The sequence below is a fragment of the Diabrotica virgifera genome, chromosome 4 (assembly GCF_917563875.1).
Source record: "Diabrotica virgifera virgifera chromosome 4, PGI_DIABVI_V3a".
Classification (NCBI taxonomy): Eukaryota; Metazoa; Arthropoda; class Insecta; order Coleoptera; family Chrysomelidae; genus Diabrotica; species Diabrotica virgifera.
Window position 1 is genome coordinate 81,736,737 of NC_065446.1, and position 13,794 is coordinate 81,750,530.

The 13,794-nt window shown below is 33.5% G+C and overlaps 1 protein-coding gene across 2 annotated transcripts in view; it reads right to left on the reverse strand.

The window, feature by feature from the left end:
* Positions 1–2,486: 2,486 nt before the first annotated feature.
* LOC114338469 (transcription factor sox-2-like) overlaps positions 2,487–13,794 on the reverse strand; it is a 318,719-nt gene continuing 307,411 nt past the window's right edge. Inside the window, exon 6 of one of the 2 annotated variants that reach the window (XM_050649367.1) lies at positions 2,487–7,247. In XM_050649367.1, coding sequence (XP_050505324.1) covers positions 6,928–7,247 — 320 coding nt within the window. In that variant the 3' untranslated portion in view covers positions 2,487–6,927. Of the gene's footprint in view, positions 7,251–13,794 lie in introns of both variants that reach the window. The other variant, XM_050649366.1, reaches the window with a different exon arrangement.

A 13,794-nucleotide genomic window follows, 5' to 3' on the forward strand; every position in this document is an offset into this window, starting at 1 on the left:
ACTACGGAGCAGAGGACGACTACCAACCAGATGGGCTGACGATCTAAAGCGTATTGTCAGCAACTGGATGCAAGCCGCACAAAGCAGAGAAATATGGAAAGAGCTGAGGGAGACCTATGTCCAGCAGTGGACGAGTACGGGTTGATGATGATGATGATGAGTAATTAAGTGAGAAAAACTTAAGGGGGTAATTCTATATGAAAAAGTAATTAGAGTTTGTTATATAGACGTATGTACGCAAATGTTTCTTTTCCAAGATAAGGACTGTTGAAATTTTCCTTACAAACTGGCGATATATTTATTGCTCTGAACCGATGGATATAAATATGCAAAAGAACATTTTGCGAATTTTAAAAGGTAGTTATTGCCCATTTTTTGAGGTACAATTAAGAATTTTATGTTTATAATTCGCTCGGATTCGGGTAAAAATGTCAATTTTTTAAAGGAAAAAATGGTACGCCACTGAGATATTTCAAATTATTTTCAAAGAGTGATGTTTCTGTTGTGAACTCTTGTTCTTCTTTGTCAATCACTTTACTTCCAAATGCTTCCATCTTTCTCTATCTCATTTGAGGTTCTCTCTCATGCTTCTTCTCGTCCCCCATGGTCTCCATTTTAGGAGTTTCCATGTCCACCTCTTATTATCCCATATGGCTGTGTGACCGGCCCAGCGCCATTTAATGTTTGTTGTTAATTCGCACGATATTCCTGATCTTCGTTCTGCGTCTTATCTAAATGTTTCTAATCTTTCCCTCACTGATATTAAAATCGTGTTTCGTTTCATTGTCCTGTTCGTTGTTTCTAGTACTTTTTAAAAATACAGAAACACCGTATGAATTGTACCGTTATAGGTACTTGGTACATTTTTCTGTTACGTGTTCTTACAGTGTGCAAGTGCCAGTGATCTATGATACTAAAATGTTTTCTGAATCCAGCCTGCTCAACAGATTGGTAAAAGTATAGCTTGTTTATTAGCTATATATTTAACTAATGGCACGCAAATTGAACAAGTGTATAGCTATAAATATCTGGTCTACTAGATTAAATTAGGAAGTGATAATCAAACAACAGAATTAAACAGCACTGGTGTGGGCGGCTTACGAAAAACAGGGAAGTCTTTAGACCCATGTAATTGCAAAGGAGGGTCTTTGATTAATGTGCATTCCCAGTTCTGCCGTATGGAGCAGCACAATTGGCCCTTACTAGAAAATTAATCAATAAAAAATACAAGTGGCACAGAGTGCAATGGAAAGGTCAATATATACCTCGGAGACAGAGTTTTAAATAAAATAGTTAGGAGAGAAAATGCTACGGATGCAGTTCAAATAATTACAACGCTGAAATGTTACAGGGCTGGACATGTTGCCAGATTCAAAGATGGATGATGGACAAAGACAATTCTAGAAAGGAGACCTAGACACGATGCTTATCGTAATCCGAGGACGTCCTCCAACAAAATGGTAGTCAAACCAGAGGCGGCTGACATTTATGGACACATTATAGATATTTTTAAATATTACATTTAATCAGAGTTGATGATATTCGTTTCTGTGAAATAAAAAAATATCTATGAGATAATACAAACTAAATTTTATTCATTGTTTAAAAAAAAATTCGATCGATCCGATACGTTAAGTGATTCCTGTGCGCTGGGCGTAAAAGACTTTTCAAATTAATGATCCTATAGCCATGCACCCGATTGCGATAGGCCCCTTCGGCAAGCGGTCCCCAGATTGACGATTTGCTTGTAATAAGAAGCTATGGAATATTAGCCGATAGGCAACCAATTATACATTCCCCGTATTCATTTGAATGGCAAGTCCGGCAGATACCAATCTGCCGATCGGTGATCTGCAAACGGCACCAAGGCACGTACCTAGCCACGTACCTTGGTAGCGCTTTTGGACTGCATGTTGGAATTATGCCAGGATAAAATTTTGGAGGAAATTCGGGAATCTCCATATCTAGCTGTCATGGCCGACGAGACTACAGACATTTCAGCAAAATCACAAATGGTTGTAGTATTTAGATATTGTCGAAATGGAGCACCGGTAGAACGATTTTGGACATATTTGGTACCTTCAAAATTAAATGCAGATACTTTAAGCAAAAACATTTTCAGTGTTTTGGATCCTATCCTGGAAAACTCAAATAATAAACTAATTGCTCAGAGTTATGATGGGGCAGCGGTCATGTGTGGACAGCACGCAGGAGTTCAAGCCAGAATCAAAGAAAAATATCCATTTGCTCATTTTGTACACTGTTACGCGCATCAATTAAATTTAATAATGTCTAAGGCTTGTTCCGAAAACTCTCAAGTTAGACTTTTTTTTGGAAATTTAAATGAAATCCCTACCTTTTTTAAAAATTCGCCACAACGAGTGGCAGTTTTAGATAAAATCGTCCAAAAGAAAATTCCTCATGGCGCTCCAACTCGCTGGAACTTCAATATTCGAACTGTTAATGTTGTGTTTGAACATCGATCTTCTTTTATCGAATGTATGGAAGAAATAGAAGAATCGTTTGATAAGGCAGCTGTCTGTAGTTCAGCGTCTTCCATTCGAAGAATACTAGTAGATCAAAATTTTGTTTTTTGGTTAACATTTTTCCATCGCATAATGCCACAAGTAGACGTTTTGTATAATGCCCTTCAAAAGACTAAAACGGATCCTTTGGAAATCAATAAAAAGGTGACAGATTTCGAAAGATACATGAATTCAGTTAGAAATTCAATAGATGATACCATTGACCAAGGTTCTAGTTTATGCGTTGAACCATTACCAACTAAAAGGTTACGGAAGGATAACAGTCCAGTAGATCATCGGAGAGCATCTATCGAAGTTTGTGATATAATCATAAATTGTGCAAATGATAGATTTGCTTTTAAAAATCACCTACTTGCAACTTCATTGCTTTATCCTGAGCAATTTGATAATTATTGTGCGAATTTCCCAGATGATAATTTAAGCCTGACTTGCGCGTCATATCCAAATTTAGATAGGGAGCGCTTGAAGACTGAATTATCTGTTATTTAACAGAGCCTTTTCAAGAAACTGTAAAACTGCTTCAAATTCTAATTACAGTGCCCATGAGTACGGCAGAAGCTGAAAGGTGCTTTTCGAGTTTAAAACGGATTAAAACATTCTTGAGAAATTCCATGACTGAAGACCGACTTGTAGCATTAACCATGTTGTCAGTAGAAAAAACACTTATAAAAGAAATACCAAACTTTAATGAAAAAGTTATAGACAAGTTTGCTTTAAAAAAAATCGACGAATCGAGCTTATTTATAAAAAAAAATAATATATTTGGCTCTATGTGTAGTTAGTTCGTAAGACCCTATAATGCAATTATTGTTGTGGCGATTTTGTTTGTAGTGTTTTTTCGTTTGCATTCCTTAGTTTCGCGTATTTATCGATAAAATTCTACTAAAAACAAAACATTCTACTAAAAACAATTACTAGTGTGCCATAATGTATCATTGCTATTTTTGATATAATTGGATTTATCTTCAATTTGAAAAGAAGAAAATCGGTAAGTTCTTTATTATTTTTTAATAGATATATAATGAATAAATATATGGTGTAAAATATCAAACTAAAAGCCTCGTTGTAAAATACAACGATTAAAAGATATTGAATTAAAAAAAACCAAAAAATACTGCAGAACTACCAAATTTTTGAGTCACCAGCCGCCACTGCTTTTAATTAGATGACATACCTATCTGATGAGACAAAACCTTGCCGACCCTGTCCCTAAAGCCACGAGCCGCCACTGCGTCAAACGACATCAAGCGATGTCGTTTGATGATGATTGATGATTTTAAGTCACTGTTGTTGTGAACTGTGAGTTAAAAATGATTATATTAAATAACAGAAAAAAATAAGACGGTATAACAAACCTTATTTGTAGCACTGGTTGATTATAGGATTAATTCGTTTCTTTCGGCACTTTTGAATAATCTATTAAACAATAGTTCTTTGAATACACAACTTTGGCATGTTTTTTTCTCATTCTCTCCTTCAACTCATAGCTAATAAAAGTGAGTTTGAATTTGATCTTTACATTTTTGTTTAAAATTTGAAATGATGTTGTTGGCACTGCCAAAAGAAACGAATTAGTTCTATGGTCGTCATCAGTGAAAAGAGTAAACTATAACTTACAGTATTTTTCCTAAAACTGTTCAAGCAGGTACAAAAATTACCAGCAATAGAAGAACCTGGAACTGTTCGCTATTATAGTGCATATAAAATAAGAGTTTGTTTTTTTTCAAAATTTCTGTTAAAAATGTAAGTATTTTATAAACGTTTGATAAAATTCTTAAAAAAATGTTAAAAAAATAAAATAGAATCATACACATTACTATGAAGAAAGGTGTGGAGGTAAGGTATTTTTTTATTTTTTGAAATCTAACCAAAGTGAAGACAGAATTTTCGGAACAGTTGGATAGAGTCTCCCAAGAAAATGCTGATGCAACTCAAAGACTGAAAATTCAAAGATTGTTAAAGAAAAATTTCGAAATATCAGAAGAATATAAAAGATTAAATGAAAAAATTGCTGATATGCTATGCACATTTACAAGCCAATAATTGATCATGTATTTCGAATTAGAATTCCTCATCATTCAGAGATGGAGTATATTTTTTGATATCGTTAAAAATAGTCCTATTTTTTTCCATTGCAAAATATGACAGGCATATTCTACTTTTCTTTTAATCACATAGGACAACAAAATTTGACCAATATATAGACCTAGAGATCAGAATATACTTTTCAGGAAGTTCAAATTGCCAAATTGCCTCTGGTTTCTGAGATATCCCAGTCTAAAAGTACAAAAATACTTAGCTCTTTTTGGCCGTTTTTGAGGTTATGTAGCATCGCAATAAAATTGTTTTACCAGAAAATGTTATAACTACGTTTTTCACAGAATTCGTTCTTCACTTTGATTAAATTTTCAATCTCCGCTATTCTTCATGCAAATTGCTTACTATCTTGTTAGTTTGTTCTAAGGCTTCTAAGAGCAGATACTGGCTAACTGGTCTTTACCAAAGCCATCAAATTAAATAAAAAAAGAGCAGATATTGAAAATCTAACCAAACTGAAGAACGAATTGGCTAAACAGATTTGAAAAATTGTTAAATACTCAGATTACCAGAATTAAAGCAAAGTGGGAAATGGATGGGAATGGTATGGGAAATGTATCAAGAGAACAATAACCTATCAGAAGAAACTAACGATACCTATGATGAATGTTGTGTTGGTAAATCTAATTTGTCATCACTAAAAAGTTTGAACAGTTTAGAGGTTAAATATCTGAGTTTAAATCTTCAGTATTCAAAGAAAAGCCGATAATATGTATGACACGGAATTTGGGATATAATGTATAATCAAGTTATTACTTTAGATAATTATATTTGAAAGTTTAGAAAAATATTATAAAAAAATAATACTAATAGGGAGGAAATCCTATCGAAAAAAAAGTTGTAGTAAAGTCTTAATAATACTACGACATACTACATCTTCGTCGTTTTCAATAAGATAAATCGTTAAATCAGCTAGAAATGAAATGAAAAGTGATGGAAGGGCAATTATGGTTCTAAGAAAAACAATTAACACTTACTAACAATGGTACAAAAGACAGTCTCACTCCTGAAAGGTTCTCCCGGATTGACCATGATGAACATTACTCAAGGTATAAAAGCGAGCGATGGAATTACTCCTAATAAAAGTATTCTTAAGACAGGCATGTCAAATTCTACCAAAAGGCGACATATAAAGTCTGTACTTTGATGAGCCATAAGAGAAATATTTGAGTTTTAATTTAGAAGACAAAGAAAACAACCCTGAAGAAGATATAAATATTAACAATGCTGACGGTAAAAATAATGATAATACTCCAGTGAGAAGATCATCACGAAGCCTGAGCAAAGTAAAGTGTAAAGCGTCCTTGTGTTCATGAATATGTATTGTCTTCATACAGTGCCCGTCTAAAGTGCGTCCCCCCAACTATTTTCAAAACAATAAACTTCTGGGTCGTTCACAGTCGTAGTAGAGGAACCACAAAAACGATGGCTAGACGACATCAAAGCAAAAATGGGGAGAAAAATGGAGAACTCATGGGGAGGCCTTTGTCCAGGAGTGGATGCAAACAGGCTGAAGAAGAAGAAGAAGAAGAAGAAGAAGAAACTTCTGGGTAACTAAACTGTGACATGTACATTGCTTTTATGTTTATGTTGTAGTGACAGATTCAAAATGCCTGACGGACGCTAGTTTGTAATTAAACGAGATCATCTAGCAAGTAATCATTATTTGGCATAGGTGATATGCAAAATATAGTTATAGTGTGAATATATGAATCAAGTTTCTGGTAACAACCTGAATTCGAGCATTCTAAAATTTTCAGGGCAAACGGACGGTGAATGAAGCAGACTAGGACGAATCTCAGATTGCATTCCACCACCAGTCAATTCATCTAATTTAGTTGTAATTTTTCGTAGATGAATTGGCTGGTGGTGGAATGCAATCTTAGATTCCCCCTAATCTGCTTTATTCATCGTTCGTTTGCCTTGCAAATTTTAGAAGGCACGAAATCAGGTTGTCAGCAGAAACTTGATTGCAACTATAGAAGTTTTAGATTTTCGGATCTAAGACTTCTCTTTGTTTTAGAAAAAGAAGAATTTGAAAAAGAAAAAAATGGGTAATATTTATTTTTTACAACTTTAAATAATATATTTTTATACATGTAAGAATGAATGATTGTAAATTGTTCCCTAACCAGCGTACTATTACAAATAATAGTTCTACAGTTTCAGGTTCTCCAACTATTAAATATCTTAAAGAATGGCGATACATCGCTACGACGGTTACTTTAAAATAAAAAATCTCACCTACAAATATCACTAAAAATCACGTTCACATTCTATCTGGTCAAAATATGACTGTAAGCGGTTTCCTAAATTCACTACCGGGTATCTGCGAAGGATATTGCCCAGGGTACTGCGCCATCGGCAGTAATCCGGCGGTACTTTGCTGCATTGCACTCGAAGGATAATATCCCGGAAGACCTCCAGGTGAAGCGCCTGCCGAAGAAGTCGTTGTCGAACTGGATGACGAACTGCCTTCTAATCTGTCTTGCATCGGTTTCACGTCTGGAGAATCTGATGATCTCGGTGAACTCATCGAAACTTGCTGACTGTGCTGTTGCTGGTGTTGGTGATGGTCTGAATACATTTTTCCGAGTTCTAAGCCTGCTAAAGAAAAACATTTTTAGGTAAATAGAAAACTCAAGTATTCTTTTTTAAATAAAAACACAAATAAATTTTCATCATAGTCTAAGAGCTGGGAGCGGATTTTGTGCGTGATAAGTAATATGGAAAAACTATATGGGGATATGTTGAACTAGTTGTGTACATTACTTTCCCCAACGGTTGGAAACCAGAGTGGGGGCCGAGGGTAGATAGAGGGTCAAAGTCGCGGTTTTTATTATTTTTTTTGTGACGCTTTTGATAGAGATAGTGCACCAAAATTTGGGAATAAGTAGGTCATGACGTAACTAATTAAAATCTCCAGGGGCGGAAACCTGCGTGGCCGACAGAGGTGTGAGGGAAGGGGTGAATATAAAAATTATAATTGGGTTTTTTGTGACGTTCCTGATCGAGATAGTGCACCAAAATTTAGGAATAAGTATACCATGACATAACTAAGTTAAATCCCCAGAGCCGGAAACCAGAGTGGGGGACGAGGGTAGTTATAAGGAGTCAAAGTCGCGGTTTTTACTATTTTTTTTCTGACGCTCATGATCGAGATAGTGCACCAAAATTTGGGAATAACTAGTTCATGACGTAACTAAGTAAAACCTCTAAGGGCGAACGCTGCGTGTCCGACAAAGGGGTGGGGGAAGGGGTGAATATATAAATTATAAGGGGTTTTTTGTTACGTTCGTAATCGAGATAGTGCCCCAAAATTTGGGAATAAGTAGATTATGGCATAACTAAGTAAAATCTCCAGGGGCGGAACACTGTGTGGGGGATAAATGAGCGGGGGCAGAGGTGAATATAAAAATTATAAGGGTTTTTTTGTGACGTTCGTGATCGAGATGGTACACCAAAATTTGGCAATAAGTAGATCATGACATAACTAACTAAAATCTCCAGAGGCGGAACACTGCTTGGGTATAACGGGGTGGTGGGTAGGGTTGAATATACAAATATAGGGGTTTTTTGTGACCTTCATTAACGAGATAGTGTACCAAAATTTGGGAATAAGTAGATCATTAAAAAACTAAATAAAATCTCCAGGGGCGGACAAGGGTGAATACGCAAAATTTTTGGGTTATGCTCGTCATCGAGAATATGTCCGTAACTTGCACAATTGATTCATTGTAGAATCAAAATCCAAAAGGGCGAACAGCTAGTAGGCTATTGATTATATTCAAAATAAGATAGCTAAAAGGAACTACAACGTTAACGGGGTGTTATTATTTCATATGGTCAATGGACATCTATATATGAAAAACCGCGGAGTGCTACCATTTAAAGTGGTGCGTTTTTGAGAAATGGGTGAATTAGTCCCTGGGCACAGGTTACATTAGGGTGAGTTCTATGCACTTTTGGTACAAACATATCTACATAAAAATTGTACCTGGTTAAATTTCCTATCTAAACATCACTTTTTAAAGTCAATGATACTTTTTTTTACAAATACATATTCAAAAGAAAAAGCACAAAGAAACCCAAAAGAAAGAAATTTTGTTTTTTGTCCCATAACTTTTGTCCATGAGGATATAGGTATAGACATTGCTTTACAGAAAAAAAAACCTACATGTTTCTTCTTTAAAATGTTTTTTAGTAGAGGTAATTGAGATTTATAGTTTTCGAAATATGATTTTTAAAATTTCGCCACTCAGCAATTTTGGGCAATTTTCCTTGTTATTTTGCAAATATTGTTCTGTAACTTTTTTCTACGTAACTTTAGGTATATGCAATGGTACACGTAAAAGGAATAGAAATCAATTATCTTTAAAATGGTCTACTGTATAACGTTGTACGACGTTTTTTAAAGAGATTATGGTTTTTCAAGCTTTTATACTTTTAAGATTTTTTATAATATAATATAAAAATAAAGTAATATTATTATATAACATATTATATATTATATAATATTATATTATATATAATATATATAATATAATATATTATATATTATATACTATATATTATATAATACTTAATATAAAAAATATTATTTTTTACATTTTTTACGAATATTTTTGAAATTTCTCATTATAACTTTTTTTTCTTGTATATGAATATACTATATATTGCTCAATAAACAGGGCTTACTTTCTGTTCTTTAAAATGGTGTATCATCTATATTTAAATATGTAATGGAAACCGAGTGATTCTTTGATATTTTTTTACCTGTATTATTTAAAATTATTTCTTTTACAAAAATTACATAAACAATAGTCTTAGAAAACATCACTTTTGTTAAAATTATTTAAACGTTGACATTTAAAAAATTTTCAAAATCAAAGTCCATCTCTTCGTTAGCATTAGTTTCAATATCTTCCTCTGACACCTCAGTTATCTTAGCGTTCCCACAATTAGTACCCATGCACATGCACCCTTTACAGACTATTGAACAACTAATTCCTATCTTCCTTTTTTCAAGCAAAGCTTGTGGTGTAGGAGCTTTGACAGTAAATATTGGAATTAACCCATATTTTGAAGTTTGCCCTGCCGAGTCAAGTGGATCCAAAGTACTACCTATAAAAAATAAGATTCAATCATAATACATAATCACATAAAAAAGTTATAATAAGGAATTTAAGAAATAATCCTAAAATCAAAATTCGTCACAAGTACCTACTTATTGCATTTTGAAAAAGCATACATTTCTTATTCAACAATAATCCTAGAATTTTTTATAATACACCATTTTAAAGTAAACAGAATAAGCTTTCTTTTTTATTATATAATATATACCTAAATGTAAAAAAAACAGTTATAATGGAAAATTTAAAAAATAATCGTAAAAAATATAAAAACTCGTTAAAAGTATAAAGTCTTGAAAAAGATAACCTCTTTAAAAGAAGTCGTACAACAGTATACAGTAGAACATTGCAAAGGTAATTGATTTCTATTCCTCTTAAATGTACCATTGCATATGCCTAAAGTTACGTAGAAAAAAGTAACAGAACAATATTTGCGAAATAACAAGGAAAATTGCCCAAAATTGCTGTGAGTGGCGAATTTTGAAAAATCATATTTCGAAAACTGTAAATCCTAATGACCTCTCCCAAACATTATTTTAAAGACAAAATATGTAAGTTTTTTTTCTGTGAAGCAATGTCTATACCTATATCCCCGTGGACAAAAGTTATGGGACAAAAAACAAAATTTCTTTCTTTTGGATTTCTTTGTGCTTTTTCTTTTGAATATATTTTTGTAAAAAAAAGTATCTTTGACTTTAAAACGTTATATTTAGATAGGAAATTTAACCAGGCGCAATTTTTATCTAGACGTGTTTGTACCAAAAGTGCATAGAACTCACCCTAATGTAACCTGTGCCCAGGGACTAATTCACCCATTTCTCAAAAACGCACCCCTTTAAATGGTAGCACTCCGCGGTTTTTTCATACATAGATGTCCATTGACCATATGAAATAATAAAACCCCGTTAACGTTGTAGTTCCTTTCAGTATTACATAATCAATAGCCTATAGGTAAGGTCAGCTAGCTTTGTTAAAAACGGTGTCACAATATTTTCATAAAAAATGTAGAGAAAAATTAAAATTACTTATATTTTTCAAAAAAATTTTGTAACATTGATGTATGCAAATAATTTTAATTATTGTTCTCGAAATTTTTATTATTAATTGATAGAAACAATGATGAAATTAGAAAAAAATTTATATATACATACATAATTTATAATATAAAAAATGAATTTTATAGTTTTAATTTTAATTTTAATCTTATAAATTTTATAATATAAAAAATTCATAATTTTATTTACATCTACAAGTATTAAGAGGCTACATCAGTGTGTCATTAATATTAATTCGAGCGAAAGTTTTGCGAAACTTTGGCAACAGTGCGTCGGAAGTAGGTGACACTATCAAAGACGAAAGCACAATATTGTAATAATAGGCATTGTGATAACGGTGACTATTTCTCTATGTTGCCAAATGTTGTCAGTTAAGTTCGATTTCTTGTTATAGATAAACGATTTTAGTAGTTCCAATGTGACACAAAATCTAGGCATGGGATAAAAAGTTTATTCGAAAAAAGTGTAATTTTTTGTTCTTCTTTTATTTAATTATACTTAGAGTAATTTCCACATACTAACATATTTTTCAAATTGGGCTGTGTACCGCCATTCTTTAATATATTACTTATATGTGTGTCAAATAACCCGACAAAATATTCAAAACAAAAGCTGCAATCTTGGAACGCGTTTTTCGTCTTGATGACGCGCTGATGTAGCCTTTTAATATGTACAAAAATTTATTTAAATATATACTTTATGCAATACATATAAATGTTGGTGCACTATCCCGATAACGAAAGTCACAAAAACCTCTTATAATTTTTATATACACACCTGCCCTTACCCCTTTGTTCCCAAAAGCAGCGTTCCGTCCCTGGGTATTTTACTTAGTTACGTCATGAACTAGTTATTCCCAAATTAATTTTGCTGCACTATCTCGATCATGAGCGTCAGAAAAAAAATAGTAAAAACCGCGACTTTGATCCCTTATAACTACCCTCATCCCCCACCCTGGTTTCCGGCTCTGGGGATTTTACTTAGTAATGTGATGGTCTACTTATTCCCAAATTTTGATGCACTATCTAGATCAGGAGCGTCACAAATAACCCCTTATAATTTTTATATTCACCCCTGCCCCCACCCCTTTGTCGGCCACGCAGCGTTCCGCCCCTCGAGATTTTAATTAGTTACGTCATGACCTACTTATTCCCAAATTATGGTGCACTATCTCGATTATGAGCGTTAGAAAAAAAATAATAAAAATTGGGACTTTGACCCCTTATAACTACCCTCGTCCCCCACTCTGGTTTCCGGCTCTGGGGATTTTACTTAGTTATGTCATGTCAAGAACGTCAAAAAAAACCCAATTATAATTTTTATATTCACCCCTTCCCCTTTGTCGGCGACGCAACGCTCCGCCCCTGGAGATTTTAATTAGTTACGTCATGAGCTACTTATTCCCAAATTTTGGTGCACTATCTCTATCAAGAGCGTCACAAAAAAAAATAAAAACCGCGAATTTTACCCCTTATATCTACCCTCGGCCCCCACTCTGGTTTCCGGCCGTTGGGGAAAGTAATGTACACAACTAGTTCAACATATCCCCATATAGTTTTTCCATATTACTTATCACGCACAAAAATCCGCTTCTATCTCTCTGACTATCAGCAAATAACTTCAGTTTAGGACAGAATACACTCTGATAAATTTGAAGTCATTTATTTTATAAACTACTAAAGTCTATTTTTAAACCAAGAGGAGTAATTCAAATTTACCGCGTCGTAAAGCTTGTTTGTAATTGGTCCAACCTCAGGCAAGTTTACTCCACTATTACCAAATTTTGACACTAATGACATTTATAAAATTTTGACACTATTGGCATGTCATAGGTTAATTAAGTTATATCAGCGATATTTTGTATTTTCTGCGTTATTCCTTTAATGTTTAGATTTTTAGTCTGTTTTTATATAAAAAAACAGTTGTTTTTAGAACTAAAAAAAAACAAAAAAAAAACAAAAAAACAGTAAAATCCTGTATAAAAGGTATATTAAAAAAAAACTCTCAAAAAAAAGGGCCACATCAAAATCTTGATCCCTTTTGAGGCCCTCTCCAAAATTTTGATGTGGCCCTTTTGAGGGTTTTTTAAATATACCTTTTATACAGGATTTTACTGTTTTTTGTATTATACAGCCAACTACAGGAAAACTTTTTCCTTGTGGAGTTTTTAGAACTCTTTAGTGACTTATTAGTATAATATAATATTTATGCATTTCCTTCAAAGTCCGATATGATCAACTAAAAAAGAAGATATATTTGGTGATAGCTTAGTAGTGAATTATTTTAGGTAATAATATCATTTTTAATTTAATCCGGCATTTTTGCCGGAGAGATCCTTTCGGACAGGTTCCGGCGCCATTTACATCTTTAACCTTGTTTCAAGTAACCAGTGTCAATGTACACACTAGACCAGTACAGTTGTATAGTAGATGTACGGGGGGAGGGTGGCGACGGCTTAACGTACTCTCCGAGGCACGGTGAGACGGCTCGTATCATTTTTAGAAATGAAAATGTATTGTCGTGTGTCTCGACGCTCTGGCTTATGAGATGAGACCAGTTGTCATGCCTCTGCGCTACGGCTGTTCACATTATTATTTTAGATAAGATCTAGGGTCTAGTCAACAAGTTTTCATTGTCAATTTATACCTTGTAATAATTTTTGTTTCTTTAGCCAGCACAATATACTGGGCCAAACCAAATTTAGATATTTAAACACGTCTTCCAAAACTAAGGAGAACAGTTTGGGTGATAGAGTGTCTCCCTGTTTGACTCCCCTGTTTAATGGTACATGGTTCGTGTATTCATATTTTCATTTAGGTAGTATGTAGCTGTAGCTTGGTTCATAGTTTCTTTTATTAAGTTCTATATATCTGCTGTCTATTCTATTTTAGCTTAACCAACTAATATTTTATTAAACTCTTTTACTTTTTTTTTGATTGAAAATCTTCATCATCGATTTGTATA